Source organism: Sesamum indicum, linkage group LG1 (genome assembly GCF_000512975.1).
Source record: "Sesamum indicum cultivar Zhongzhi No. 13 linkage group LG1, S_indicum_v1.0, whole genome shotgun sequence".
Classification (NCBI taxonomy): domain Eukaryota; kingdom Viridiplantae; phylum Streptophyta; class Magnoliopsida; order Lamiales; family Pedaliaceae; genus Sesamum; species Sesamum indicum.
The window spans coordinates 1,413,946-1,428,641 of record NC_026145.1 but is presented as its reverse complement, the minus strand read 5'-3'; the positions used below and the strand labels follow the sequence as shown (position 1 = coordinate 1,428,641).

General features: G+C 35.4%; 3 protein-coding genes across 4 annotated transcripts in view; 2 read left to right on the top strand and 1 right to left on the bottom strand.

Annotated features, from left to right (window-relative positions):
- The window catches only part of LOC105169302 (60S ribosomal protein L11-like), a 2,547-nt gene extending 404 nt beyond the window's left edge, over positions 1–2,143 (bottom strand). Inside the window, exons 1-5 of the mRNA XM_011089711.2 lie at positions 1,988–2,143; positions 1,757–1,864; positions 1,629–1,671; positions 489–684; positions 7–314 (exon numbers count right to left, since the gene is read on the bottom strand). Of these exons, the coding sequence (XP_011088013.1) occupies positions 113–314; positions 489–684; positions 1,629–1,671; positions 1,757–1,864; positions 1,988–1,990 (552 nt within the window). The 5' untranslated portion in view covers positions 1,991–2,143 and the 3' untranslated portion in view covers positions 7–112. The remainder of the gene's footprint in view (positions 1–6; positions 315–488; positions 685–1,628; positions 1,672–1,756; positions 1,865–1,987) is intronic.
- On the top strand, positions 4,505–8,093 carry LOC105169216 (syntaxin-32-like). 2 transcript variants are annotated; one of them, XM_020697232.1, is made up of 5 exons: positions 4,505–5,019; positions 5,912–6,162; positions 6,272–6,417; positions 6,729–6,932; positions 7,677–8,093. In XM_020697232.1, the coding sequence occupies exons 1-5, from the start codon at positions 4,785–4,787 to the stop codon at positions 7,834–7,836; spliced, it is 996 nt and encodes a 331-aa protein (XP_020552891.1). In that variant the 5' UTR covers positions 4,505–4,784; the 3' UTR covers positions 7,837–8,093. The 2 variants fall into 2 exon arrangements, with proteins under 2 accessions (XP_020552891.1, XP_011087907.1); XM_011089605.2 differs by having other exon boundaries at positions 4,507–5,019; positions 6,732–6,932.
- On the top strand, positions 8,569–13,148 carry LOC105169138 (VID27-like protein). The gene is given in 4 exon segments (XM_020693597.1): positions 8,569–9,491; positions 11,867–12,127; positions 12,468–12,496; positions 12,498–13,148. Coding segments are annotated over 4 exon segments (954 nt in total). The 5' UTR covers positions 8,569–9,149; the 3' UTR covers positions 12,820–13,148.

Genomic DNA, 14,696 nt, shown 5'->3' with positions numbered 1-14,696 from the left:
CCTGCTGAAGATGTAAGAAAACAAAATCGTCGCTTCTGACAAACCAATAATTCTACAAAACTTTGAGCAAAAATTTAGACGGACGGATGAAAGGACACAGAGCATAGGGAACCTAAGAAGCTCCAATGTTGGATGCCTTGTTCAGAATAACACCTTCATACTTCACCTGGAACCACTTCATGGAGTCCTCCTTAGTGACTCTGTGCTGAATTCCAACACGGGACTTGCACCTTCGGCGACGACCCACACGATAACCAGGGCGCTCCAATACAACATAGAAATCCATACCGTAGATACCGGTTGAAGGATCATATCTGAAAATATTAATGGACAAAAATCTGTTCTGAGAACCATTCCTTTCAATATATGTTTATTTTAGATAAAGCAATAAGTGTGTGGTGCTATACACTTGAGAGCCGACAAACTTAAAGAAGCAATAATAACCCAAGACATCTAATTCATAAAGGTCAACCAATAGATTTGCTTACTTTATTCCCAGATCAATATGCTCCTGAATACCGAAACCAAAACAGCCAGTCTCACTGAAGTTTCGTCTCAGCAATTCATATTCCTTGACCTTCAAGCCACTCTCAAGAAGCTGCATTGCCTTCTCACCCCTGACAGTGACATAGCAGGCAATCTTTTCATTGCGCCTGATCCCAAAGGATCGCACAGTGTATCTCGCTGTTAGCCAGAAACAGAACCACATAAGTAATATAACAAATTGATTCTGTCCGCTCTACATTATACTTCTCATTATTATTGAAATAAAAGGGAAGGATAAAGCTTAACCAATGTTCAAAATATTACATTTGGCATGGTCTCCCCAAAAACGGAACTTGCTCAAGAACTAAGTTATGAACTGAGTACTTCAAATCACATCACCATCCATAATTTCATAGTAAAACCAACTTAGAAATAAGTGATCAAAATACCAGCTTCAGGTACAAGCCACCTCCTTATTCCTTCCATATATACGAACCACTTAATCTAAACTCCATCATATTTAATCTATTTGGATTACTGGAACAGTTTTGAACCAAATGTCCCTTGTCGAGCCCAAAACATATGTGAATGACTCAGCAGTCACAAACAACCTGCCCCCATCAGGACTCATAGGTCTTTGGGGACATTAGGTAGATATTACACGAACATGCTTCCAAAGAATTTATTTTCAAGAATTTTAAAGGCCATATTTATGACAAAGTAATATTTCCTGTCTCAAAGTGCAAATGAAGTAAATCAGTTAAATACGACCCAAGCAGTCCAAACTCCAAACTCGTAATATTCAGCTTGAATAATCAATCCTTCGTCATAAAACTTATTATCTAAATGCTCCACAGTAAGCAGCCAATTAATAATATAATTCACAGAATGGCAAAATCTCACAATGCAAAACCAACTCAAGCAGACGTAATCCATAAAACGAATTGTCACACAGAAAATTTCAAGTAACGTTATTTCACAAACTAAAACCTTCTTGAAATAAAGAAAACACTTATCACAACTATCCATATTCTTCATTGCCACTTCTAGAGTAAACTTAGGGGCGAAACCCCAATCTCTTTATCACTCACGAAAGTAAATCACAGTTAGTTAAAAAAATGTTGAAATAATAATAAAATTACCCTTGGAGAATACAGGAGTCTGCCCACTGAGTTGCTCCAACACCTGGAAAAAGGTAGCAGTGAGTAAACAAAAAGAAAAAAATCATATAACCTAAGTGAAGGAACACAATTGTGGGATTGCGTCGTACCTTAGCAGCTCTGGTGAGGCGATCACCGCTTTCACCGACGGAGATATTGAGAACCAGCTTCTGAACCTTGATCTCTCTCATCGGATTCGACAATTTCTTCTCGGACGCCTAATTTACAAATAAATGCAAAACTAGCCATTAGTTTATGCGCAAATGACTCTCCATTGCAGTTAACGAATGCGGGCGATTGAGTGCGTTTCGTGTGTGGAAATGCAGAGAGCAAGAACAAACCATGACGGTACGGTGGTTGGAGGCGGAGGCGCGGCTGCAGAGTGTTTGGGGAAAATATGATGCAAACCCTAATCCAATGTGTAAGTTAGTTGTAGGAAAGGGAAAGCTAAAGCTAGGGTTTCGTGAATGCTTCGCATGCGGAGTGTCAATTTTGCCCCTATAGTTTGTATAAGTTTATTCATATTACTAAAATTAATATTAATTAATAGATTAATTACATTTTGTCATTCGAACTATGACCATTTTACACTTTGACGTCTGAATTTTTCTTTTTTTTTTTTTTTCAACTTACCCATTCAACTTTATGAAAGTTTTGTCCATTATAACTATTTTTCCACCAATTTTTTTGTTAAAAGAAACATCACATGCAATGCACACGTAATATTTAAGGTTTATATGATATGATGTTTTTCACATATATGCAACATGTGATGTTTTATAGACAAAAATATCAGCAAAAAACATCATATATGGTAAAATGCAAATTTCACAAAATTAAAATGACAAATCGACAAAAAAAAATTTAAATGTCAAAGTATGAAAACATGTATAATTTGGATGACAAAATAGAATTTACATTTAATTAATTAGTTATAGTGAATTCTATTATAATTTCAACAATTTATTTCATTATATAATTATATTTCCATCAATTAATTTGTAAATTGTTTATGTCATCGTCATCTTTATATCCAATAATTTACGATCTTTTACAAGGTATCTATCTTAAAAATATAAGTAGTTAATCTATTTTGATAGTAGTATTTTTTTTTTTACCTTGAATATGTTGATTGAATTTAAAATATTGATATATTACGTATTGAATATTATAATAATAGTGTGTTAGTCGATGTAGAACTACTGATATATTTTCAAAATAAAAAGTACAAAAAGATATTTAATATCTTTAATTTTTTGGATACAAATAGTCATCTATTTAAGTAATCCATCTCATAACGCCTCATTTATCTCATTGTTATTTGAAAAATTATAAATACATTCATAATATTTTGGTGAAATTATGTAATCCTTGGATGAGGTATTAAATTGTCAACTTTATCCTTATTGTATTCTTTAATAAAAAAATAAAAATTTCGAAAAAAATTGAAAGGAGTTGTCATGAAAAAAATTGAACAGACAAAATCACTCATTTGGGAGACTGATGGTGTAGGTAAAAACAAACAATACCTCGTGTAATATGACACTGATCGAATGTCAAGTTATATAACATACAAATAAGTATACTTTGCACTTTCATTAATGTTTCAAAAATAAAAAATGAAACTAAAACCAAAGGAGGTTGCTCATTCGTTACTACCTGAGAATCATACAAAAAGCTTACTGTTTATAGAGATCGATCAGCCTTGTAAGTTTTAATTTTGGCCCCATACTCCGAATATTTTTTTTAAGTAATTGCAATTTTTATCTCAAATTTTAATTTCGATTTCATTAAATATTACTTATCAATATATGTACGGTAGAATTATTGATCATGTATAAACATGCACATGTTTGGTAAATTAAAAAAGTAAGAAATTTTGGATGAAAATCGAGATATGGTGAGCAAAATTGATAAAACGTGCAAGAACATGTGAGAATATTATGTAGTGTGCTTAAAAGATAGCTTGGAGAGTGAGAGAGCCATCCCCTACCTGGAGGGACTAAACGTATATTTATAGAGAGTGCCCCGTCTGCTGGAGTTCTATCCTACTCTTGAGAATCTTGCAGAAGTTGGTTTGGATGGTTGGATAAGGGATAAGACCTTTTTATCTGTAGGTGGATGTACTTTAGTAAGAGTCTTCTTTATCTTGAAATACCCTCGCCTACAAGGAGTCCTAGTCACCAATGAGTCCCTCCTTACTCATGCAAGTCTCCTTAAGCTGATGTGGTCCCACTCCCAGGTGGTTGCTGACACATAGGCCAACTAGATACCACGATGGAATATAGACTGCCATGTGTGCCGGCCTTTTGGGTCGCGTGTCTTCATTGGACCTTAATCATGGTCCGAGCCAGGAGATATCCTAGGTTTTCTCCCTTCTTCTTGGACTACTCGAGCTGTCTGGGCTAAACTACCCCAATCACCCGTGTCATTCTGAGTTGGGCCACCCCAAACACATACATCAATATTGATAACAATAATTATATATACATATCCAAAATAAATACTAATATGTTATTTTAATTTTAATTAACAATAAATTTAAACAAAGTTGGAGTAAATTTAATTTTTGAGTATATGTAATTGCATGAAATTAGTTTTCTAAAAGGAATTTGATTGAATAGTTAATTTAACATAAATTGAGAAGTTGAAGGGTATTTATTAATTTAAAATTTAACAAAAAAAGATTTTTGGAACTAACTTTACAAAATTTTGAATATTTTAGGAATTATAAAAGAAAACTTGGAAATTATGGAATAAAAAAAAACTATGAATTCCCCTTCTTTGGGACCAAAAAAGAAATTTAGCCCACTTATATAATAAAGTATAAATTATTAAATAACAATGTGAAACAAAATACAGCAAAATGATATATAAAGTTGATGCAGTAAAGCGCCCACGGAACAGATAAATGCATAATTTTCACTGTAATCTTCTTCGTTGAATTTCATTTCCCTATTCGCAGATCTAGTTTTTTCTTTTTTCCCTATTTTTCCTTGCTTTCTAATGAATATCAGGGTTTAAGATTCGGTTAACTACCCCCAAATTGCTTCCCCTCGATCCCTAATTTGCTCGAAGTCCGGGGGAGGTTCTCCAAGCATTTATGTTGTTGCGGAGTTGAAAATTTGATCTGCCAAGATGCATGTGAAGAGTGGTAATGCGTCGATTAGGGATCGGACACAGGAGTTCTTAGGGATAGCGGAAAGGGTGAAGAAGTCATATTCCTTGCAGAATGGGCCGAGCAGCAGCGGATCAAAGACGGAGGAGCCGCCACGGTCGGCAATGGCGATGCAGTCGGAGTTCAACCGGAGGGCGTCAAAAATTGGGTTTGGGATTCACCAGACGTCGCAGAAGCTAGCTAAGCTGGCTAAACGTGAGTTATTGTATTTGTACTTTTAGTAATTCTGTTGCTGTTTGTTCCGGGTATAAGTTTGTGTAAGGGGTTGGTTTTGGATTTTGGACTCGTTTTTTGGGTATAAATTGTAATTGAGATGAATTACTGAATGCGTGTCTTTTTCCTGGTGCTCGCGAGATCGTAGTGATTAGTTGAATTGCATGCATCTTTCTTTTTTGATTGATTGATTAAATTGCATGCATCTGCTTTTGATTATTTCAGCTGTGGTTGATTTTTCAGTCCCAATTCAATCACAGAGCAAGTGCACCATAGTCCGCAGAATCTTGCTACGCATTTTTTGCTGTATTTTGGACTGATGTGCTGTGTCTTGTTCAATACGTTGCTTTGGCGATTTGTGAGAGTTTTACTTATTGGTTGAATGCATTTTTCTCATTTGCGTGTAGTCTTACGAAATTATCCATAGAATTGTTTGCATTTAATTACATTTGGTCAATGCTGACAATTTTGTGTGTGTAGTCTTACAAAATTATCCTTACAATTCAATCAAGTTGTTTTCTAAAGTTATTTGCTGTTTTCTGGATTTGAGAGAGCTGTTTATGAGTAGAAATTCTTGGAGATCTTAAATTCTGTACCTGGCTATCCTTTTTGATGGATAAATGCTCAAATTCCATTCACATGCGTGCTTATGTATTTATTGGTGGTTGTCTTTGTCCGATGCTGCGAATATTTGCTCATGGTTTTTTGTATCTGAAACTTGGCTGAAGGGCTTTTACTTTATGGGTTGATCTATTCTGAGCACCAGAATAAGTCTAGCCTTTATCTGTCTTAAGATTATCATGCTTAACGTGATTATACTTTTTCATTCTATGGTGGTATGGCCAAATGGGTAACGAAATGCTTTCTACTGCAGTGGCAAAGAGGACGTCTGTTTTTGATGACCCTACTGTGGAAATCCAGGAGCTAACTACAGTTATTAAGCAAGATATAACTGCTCTTAATTCCGCAGTGGTTGATCTCCAGTTTCTCTCCAATGCACGCAACGAAAGAGAGCATATATCAGCTGACACCACCACTCATTCAACTACAGTTGTTGATGATTTGAAGAATCGTTTAATGAGCGCGACAAAGGAGTTCAAGGACGTTTTGACCATGCGAACAGAGGTGAGCCTTGAAATCTGCTTCTCCATTTCCATTTTGTTGATGATGCATTTGATGTTTATTTTTCTGTAAAAGCCACTGATGTAAACTGCATTTTCTGGTTTTTTAATAGAACCTGAAGGTTCACGAGAACAGGCGACAATTATTTTCTTCTTCCGTTTCCAAGAATCCAACAAATCCTTTTATCCGCCAGCGTCCTTTGGCTTCGAAATCTGCTGCCAGTGCCTCAGCTGACTCTCCTGTTCCATGGGCAAACGGGTGAGAATCTTCGTTCCGATTGTCCCCTAAGTAAGAGCAGAAATGGATGTTTCCAGTTAGTTGTTATTCTCCCTAAATTCCCCTTCAAAGACTTTTCATTTCCTGGTTTTTAGTCAAGAAATGGTGTTAGTTTGAGGTTCATATTATGCTTCAGATAACTGGGTGCTCTAACAGTTTTCTGAAAAGGCCTGAAGTAGGTTCTGTCAAATATTTCTCTTTATACTTACTGAGCTGGACCAGCATGGAGTGAATTTATGCAGAATGTAAAGAAGTTCATTAGCCAGAAGGTTTACTTTCTTTAACTCCTCTAGCAGGAGCCAGGTGGATGGGGAGTCTCAGCCATTACTCCAACAGCAACAGAACCAACAGCAACAGCAAGTGGTTCCCATACAGGACAGCTACATGCAGAGTAGAGCTGAGGCTCTTCAAAATGTGGAATCTACAATTCATGAGCTGAGCAATATCTTCAATCAGCTAGCTACCTTGGTTTCTCAACAGGGAGAGATTGCTATCAGGTAGTGACCATTTTACTTATCACATACTGGCAGCATTCTTTACATGCTAATTAACACAGTGCCCTTATGACCAAGAAATTAACTCAGACTGTCCATATCTGATAAATTCAATCATTCGTTATCGCTCAGTAATTCTTCTCATTATTTCTGAATCAACACTAAACCATAAGAGCTATTCATTTAAATCTATATCTAAATGTCATAAATGTATCTTCTCAAAGCTGGGTGCTGTTGTTTAAATTTTTGGTTTGATTGACCAAACTCAAATACGATGCAGAATTCATATGCTTGATGCATTTTGATTATGAAGCAATAGTTTATAGTGATTACTCAAAATGCTAATTTGTTGGCCCCTGGGGAGGAGTAAGGTAGCTAATGAGGGAAAGAAACACGAAATTCAAAAATTTGATAGGAGCTTTTCATCAGATGAAAGTAATATTGAAGTTGGATGAAGAGAATTGTTACTGCTGTAAAAGTTTGAGCTTCAATCTAACTGTCTAAGATTATATTTCAGTGGATGGGCATCAATATAACATTGTGATGTATAAACAGTGCCGCTAGCACATTAAGTTCTCTCCCACTAGAATAGAACTACTGTATGATAATTTTATTTTGTTACCCAGTAGATTACAGATACCTGAAATATATATTGAAACACAAACATCATTTTGGGTATTATTCTTCTTATTTATTGAATTATTCAGTTATTTATTCCTCCAGTGATTAAGAATTTTCTTTTCTTAGGATCGACGAGAACATGGAAGACACAGTGGCAAATGTGGAAGGAGCCCAGGGAGCCCTGCTCAAGTATCTCAATAGCATCTCCTCAAATCGGTGGCTGATGATCAAGATATTCTTTGTATTGGTTTTCTTTCTCATGATATTTCTATTCTTTGTGGCGTAGAGACCTCGCACGTCATTATATCAGAAGAAACTATGATATGCGTTTGGACGGGGGAAGCCTGTGTTGTAATCTTCCAAAATCTACTTCGTCTTTGTATATCACAACAACAATTCTTGAGGAGCTTTCCGTGTAATTGTTATATAATCAGGTGATTCTGTCTTGAAGTCGTATAATTGGGTGATTTCTAAGATAGGAAATCTCCGTGTATGGCAACTCTAGTTGTTGATTGATATTCTTGTGTATTGCATTTAATTCAAGATCTTATGGTAGGATGATGGCAATAAAGAGAAATGTTCATGGCCAAATGTTATTATTGATGATGATGATGATAAGAACAGCTCGTGTATGTAGAAATTGCAGCCTTCAAAGTGAGGAAAAGTAGTGTACAAATGCTTTGCCTTTGAACACGATTTTGTATTTTGTGAACAATCAAATTATTATAGTCAAGATTTTCAACACCAAAGTTGAATATGGGTAATAAGATTTTGTATTACAAGAATCAAAGTCTGTGTCAAATTTTCATTTACTACAAAGATTTGGAAAACAAAAAAATAGTTAATCCAAACAAAACATTTTGACCAGAGGATGAAGATTTGTTGGTCTTTGCTATAATTATCCTTTACATAACAACTTGCAATATTAGAAAACACACTGCCTGGGGCCAAAATGCAAATGACCGAAACTAAAAGGACCAGCAATTGTAAAGAAACCACAGGTATATAATAAACCCTGCTTTCCTTTCTCACGTTATCTGCACCACACCTCAGCCCTCTCTTTCTTCGTCTCCGTTTCACAAGCCCTCTCTCTCTCTATACACACACAGACACACACACACGCCCGTACATGTCAGTGTCTCTATATATAACGCTTATATAGACACTAGGCGCACCAAAATACATAACCGTTTATCTCTATAATCGGAACCCTAGCGCCTCTCTTTCTTTCTGTTTGGAACCCTAAATTCTCCGATAGCCCCACCTTTCTTTATATCGCATTCTCAAATCCGTCGAACGCTGGGGATTAAGAAAGATTATGCCCATACAATTTATCCGAGAATCAGAGATTTAAGGTCACTTGTCGATTAAAAAATCTGAGAAAATTTATTATTTTTTTTGAGTTCTCTGTTGTTCTTTGATTGAATTTGCTCTTTTTGTTGTTAATCGTTTGCTTTTCTGGACGCTATTTGGTAACTTCTGAAAATCGACTCCCTGAAATCACCGGGAATTTCTGTCACTGAGCTCCGGATTCGGGTTCAATTCCAATATATACTTCCCGTGTTTCTATAGGGTTTTTGAATTTTCAGATAAGAGAAAATGGTTGGAGGTGGGAATAGGAGGGATGAGGGATCGTTTACTGTGAGTAACACTAATGTTTTTGCTGCTCTGGAGAGTTTGAGGAAGAAGAAGAAATCTGACAAAGACAAGGCCACGTCTAAGGGAGGTAAGAGCACGTCAAAAGCCGCTGGGAAATCGAAGGAAGCCGATGAGGAGAAGCAGGTGTTCTGGGCTCCGGCGCCTCTGACAGTCAAGTCATGGGCGGATGTCGATGATGAGGATGATGATGATTACTATGCCACCACTGCTCCTCCCCAGGCCATATGGAGTGGTTCTGGCGTGAATAAAGCTGAAGAGACTCAAAAACCTGATCCTGTGGAGGTATAACAATGAGAAGTATAATATATTATGTGGCTTGTTTTCTTGGGACATAGTAATGTGGTTCAGTTATGTGAATTTTTTGTCTGTGATTGTTGATTGCAAGTCGTGGCGTCCCGTCCTTGCTTGATTGATTCTGATTGGTTAAATGCTTGATTGATTCTGATTGGTTAAATCAATTAACTCCCTATCATTTTGGAATGATTCATGGGCCTGTTGAAAATTGTGATTGTGATGCATTCTTTCTAGTTATGACCAGAGTGGATTAATCATTTGATAGGTTTCTCTTTGATCCTTTCGAGGTGTTTTGTACTCGTGTTGTGCCACAGTTGTTGTTCTATAATTAAATTTTCTAATTGTTATACAAGTAATCATTTACATGATAGCGGTACCACCTCAGAGATAAGTGTTTTGCTTGATTTGACATTGAAGATATGTTTATTGAAATATTGCTGAGGATAAGTTGTCATTTAGTAATTTATATAGTAGATTGTGTCTCAAATTATAGTTAGATGTAAGGAACTAATCATTTGCTGGATTTTGAATTTTACAATCCTCTAAATGTGCTTGTGTTCAAATGCGGTGTTCCTTTGGTTGTTTTAGTGTATTGCTTGAGTTGGCACTGCAGTTTTATTTAAATGTAGCTTAGAATAACTTGTTTGTGGTCTATATTATATGGGGCATGTCTCGCATAGTGATTTCGTAGAAAATGGTAATCAGTTGTTGCTGGATTTAGTTTTTCTGAGATCTTTCAAAGAGTACTTTTGTTAAAATATTATACTTAGTATTTATCATATGCACAATAGATTCGTATGAAAACATGTGATTGCTATTCCTGTTTAAGGTTGAAATGACCTCGAAGAATTTTTCGAAGCCGGCCATTATCTGCCTGTTCCTTTTACATGGTGAAAGGGTCTTGATGTTGGTATAGCCAGAAGTTTTTGGGATGAAATTTCTGCAATATGATCTTCAGAAAAATTGAGGACTTCCATTTTTTTTTTCTTGTGCTTTTATTGTTGGAAAAGAAGATATACCAATCTCTTATCAATGTAAAGATAAGATAAGTATTGTGGTTCTCTATGTAACATTCCTGTTATATGACATACGACAACATGGCCATTCAACTGCTAGCGTTGCTTTGCTCTTGTTGAAGGGTAATTCTAGAAGGTGTCATATATCTTATCTGGTATGGGCTTATCAACCCCCTAGCAGATTACTAAATTAGAAGATTTTCTGCATGAAGCTCATCTTATTGTGTCACTGTGTAGGACAGTTTGTTGTGACCACCTACTGTGACTTCTGTTGAATATTTGAACTTGTTGCCATGCATATTGATATATTTATTTCCTTCAATTAATAATGATATTTTAGTTTGTTTGTTTGTGATAGGGTGATGTTTAGAGAAAATCATCAAGTTGATCAGCATACAAGTTGATGAATCTATCCCCATTTAAATCATTGGAATATGTCAACTGGTTTATAGAGCAAAATAACTTTGTGCATGCATCACGCCATTGATTATTTTGGTATACTTTTTAAGAAAATTGTCTGTCTTCGGTAAGTTAGGATCCAGCATCCTATCCCAAGGCTTTCTGGTGTACTTTTATACCAAAACCTTGAGAAGTTTTTGCTTATATCTTCTGACTTCTTCCATGATGTCCAGCAGAACAGGATACTTCAGTTCTCTGTATGACCTAACAAATAATTATTGGCAAGTCCCCTGAAATATAATCTGTCTTTTCAGGTTGAGTTCGATCGCCCCACTCTGTAACATTTATTTCTCTACATTCAACCGTGTGTCTTCGAACTTCCAACCCTCCTCCTTTCCCTGTATCTGTTCATGCTCAAATTTTGTTGTCCAGCATCTCTGTGTTTGTTTCCTGCCTTCCACCCTAAAAGTTCAGTCCAGACATTCTGTATATTATATGTTTACAACTTGTACTGTGAAAGTGAAGAACTCAAAGATGAGTAACCATGATTATCGATGATAATATAGTAGTCTGCATCACTCTACCCTCTTCTCTCTTAAACCTTCTTTAGTCACTTTAACTATAAACCTCTTCTTAGGCATGGCGTATGATCTACTTCATTTCAGCTAAACCAATTATATTTACTTAAGTCATCTCAGTGTCTCTCTTGCTGTAGAGATATATTGGTTGCATTTGTATGACAGACCATTTCCTCTTGCCTAACACTTTATGCCTTTTGGACCAATAGAATTCCAGAGCATAGCATCCATGGGGAGATTACTTCTGTGCAAGAGAATATTGACATGAGATACCTTGCTATTAATAAAAGAATCAACAATGGTTACATGTTGGGATGAAATGTACGACTTGTATATGTTGCTCCTTGTAAGTTGTCCATCCTAATTGCAGGAAAGTGAAACCGAAGATGAACTTCTTGATGAAGGTGATGATGATGGCGAAGAGGAGCATGATCATGAACTAGAGGTTCAAGAACAGGCTGAGCCTATGGTGCAGAAGCCTGTAGAAGCTTCTCCAGCACCTAAAGAGACAGAAAGACAGCTTTCCAAGAAGGAGAGAAGGAAAAAGGAGCTTGCTGAGCTAGAGGCAATTTTAGCTGATTTTGGAGTTAACCCGAAAGAGAAAGCTGAAGATGAGCCATCGGGTAATCATGTTTCCTCTCACTTGAAAGATTTTGCGTTTTATCTTTTCTAGATGAATGCATTTGATCTGTGTTATCACTGCCAAATTTTGTATTCCTTGTCTTAATCTGATCTTTGTTACACTTGTTTGGTGTATATGGTTTCATTATTGTATTTTGTGTTAATAATTTTGAGCTTTATTAAAATAAAATGCGAGGTTTAATTGTGTTCATCAGTTACTTTATAAAATTATATTTGCAATTAATGGTGAGGCAACTTTGTAAAATTAGTCAAACTGATCAGTATTATTTAAACCGGAACTCTCATTCTCTCTGTTTTTTGGGTTACGTGCAGATGTCACCAAAAACAAGAACGAGGAACAATTAAATGGAGATGCTGAGAGAATCTAAAAGTGCAAAGAAGAAGAAGAAGAAGGATAAGGCTTCCAAAGAGTTGAAGGAGCCTCAGGACCAGCCAAATAGTTCAGATGTTCCTAATGGGAAGGAGGAATCTGCTGGTACAGAGCAGTTGGAGGAAGATGCATCTGCTGTTGATGTGAAAGAGAGGCTGAAGAAGGTGGCATCTGCTAAGAAAAAGAAATCCAACAAAGAGATGGATGCTGCTGCAAAAGCTGCTGCTATGGAGGCTGCGGCTAGGAGTGCAAAACTTGCTGCTGCTAAGAAGAAAGAGAAGAACCATTACAACCAGCAGCCGATGCGGTAAGAGAAGATTGTTGGAGCTGTGTACGGATGGAGATGGGCCTTTTTTTGCATTAATAAACATCAAGCTCCTGCCTCTCATTTCATGATAGATGAACTTTGATATAATGTTACATTTCCCAGAAAATCTTTGGTTACTCAAAACCTGTTTTCATTTGGTACTCCTTGACTTACTAGATCAGTTGTAACATATTAGCACTTCATGCCGTGTATCTATCTTGTTTTCTCTTTGGAATCTTGATGGATGTCCCTGGGGTGAAATTCTTGTGACAATCTTTTGGAAGCATTTGCTCCCACGTATTCTGCATTTATCGTAGACATTCATTCTTTCTAGCAGTGGAGCAACCCAACCCATCTCCCATGTTGGGGAGGAGCGCCATGCATGAAGCTAGTTTTATGATATTGGTACTTGTTTTTGTGCCTCTTCCTATCAAAATCCTTATGGGATCATGTACTTGCATGTTTTCGCTTCAAGTTGGGTAATACATCCTCGTATATAAGTATCGTTATACTTGTTATGTATGTGTTTACTCTTTTTTTTTTTTCTCCTTGGAATTTACACAGTACTCCCTTCTTTTTTTACTGTGTGCTATACAATTTTTGGGGCTCCTTTTTCTTCTGTCTACACTTTAGTCACTCTTTTTATACTATACAGTATACACTGTACAACCATTCTGGTTCTTGAAACATCTGATGATCGATACAGTTTTACAGTGGAAATCGAATGTTATGTTTACTTATTTGGGTTTCTAATTAAACTACTAAAAGATGGATTTTATAATAATTAAAGAATAATACAAAAAATGGGTCGTGGTGAGATTTAAATTTTATGTAAAATTAAAATTAATTTTTAAATACGAAATTCCAGAAAAATCTCATCCATTTAAGGGTTCTTGGAATATTGATCTTTCTTGGTTATAAAGCAATATAATTAATTAGTTGTCAAACTTGAGCCAGACAAGTTTGATATAATTAAAATAGAAAAAACTAAATTTATGTAATTAACATTTCATAAACAGGCAGTAGGTGAAATCATAAGCATACAATTATGGGTCTCAAAGATAGACTATAGACATGTTTGGAGTTGGGGATAATCATTCTTATAATCAGGTCTAATTATAGACCCTTCAGAAGATATAATATTATCGTATATTTTTTTCAAAATAGTTATGAAATTGGATTTAGACTCCCCTGTTTATATCTGATTCTTTTTGCTAAAATTTGGATAAAAAATATTGATATTAGTAAAAAACATACATAACATTTTAGTTTTACTCCTTATCTAATATTTTTAAACTATAACTTTGTCCTTATAATGAAAGAAATATAATAACTATTAATTTCACTTTATATATATATATGCATATATTTATAAATACAAAAATATACATAAGAATTAAATGAGGATGAATTTTATAATAATAGAAAAATGTAATAAATGCTAACTTTACTCAATATTATAGACATAGAACTAAATGGATTTTATAATAATTAAAGAATAATTAAAAAAATGGGTGCCAGTGATATATAAATTTATCTCTTTTATGTAAATTTATTTAGTGATATCTGTGTTTTTCGTTCAAACTCTAATAAAAGATGGTTAAATATAAATGGTGAATTTGAGGAGTTCTTTGCTGGAAATTATAATTTGTAATTTTGGAGGAGTCTCAACGTAATTAATTTTTGGGAAAAAAGAAAATTATCCTAATAAAAATAACTGACGTCATGCTCCAGATGACGACAAATTGTACTGACGGAATTAAAAGTAGTACCTGATAAAAATAAAAAAAAAAAACCAAAGGAATTAAGAGCGGTCCCGTTCGAATTTTCCATAATTCTGACCCTCATTTTTCCCCTGTTGTTATTGCCAAATTCGCTCAT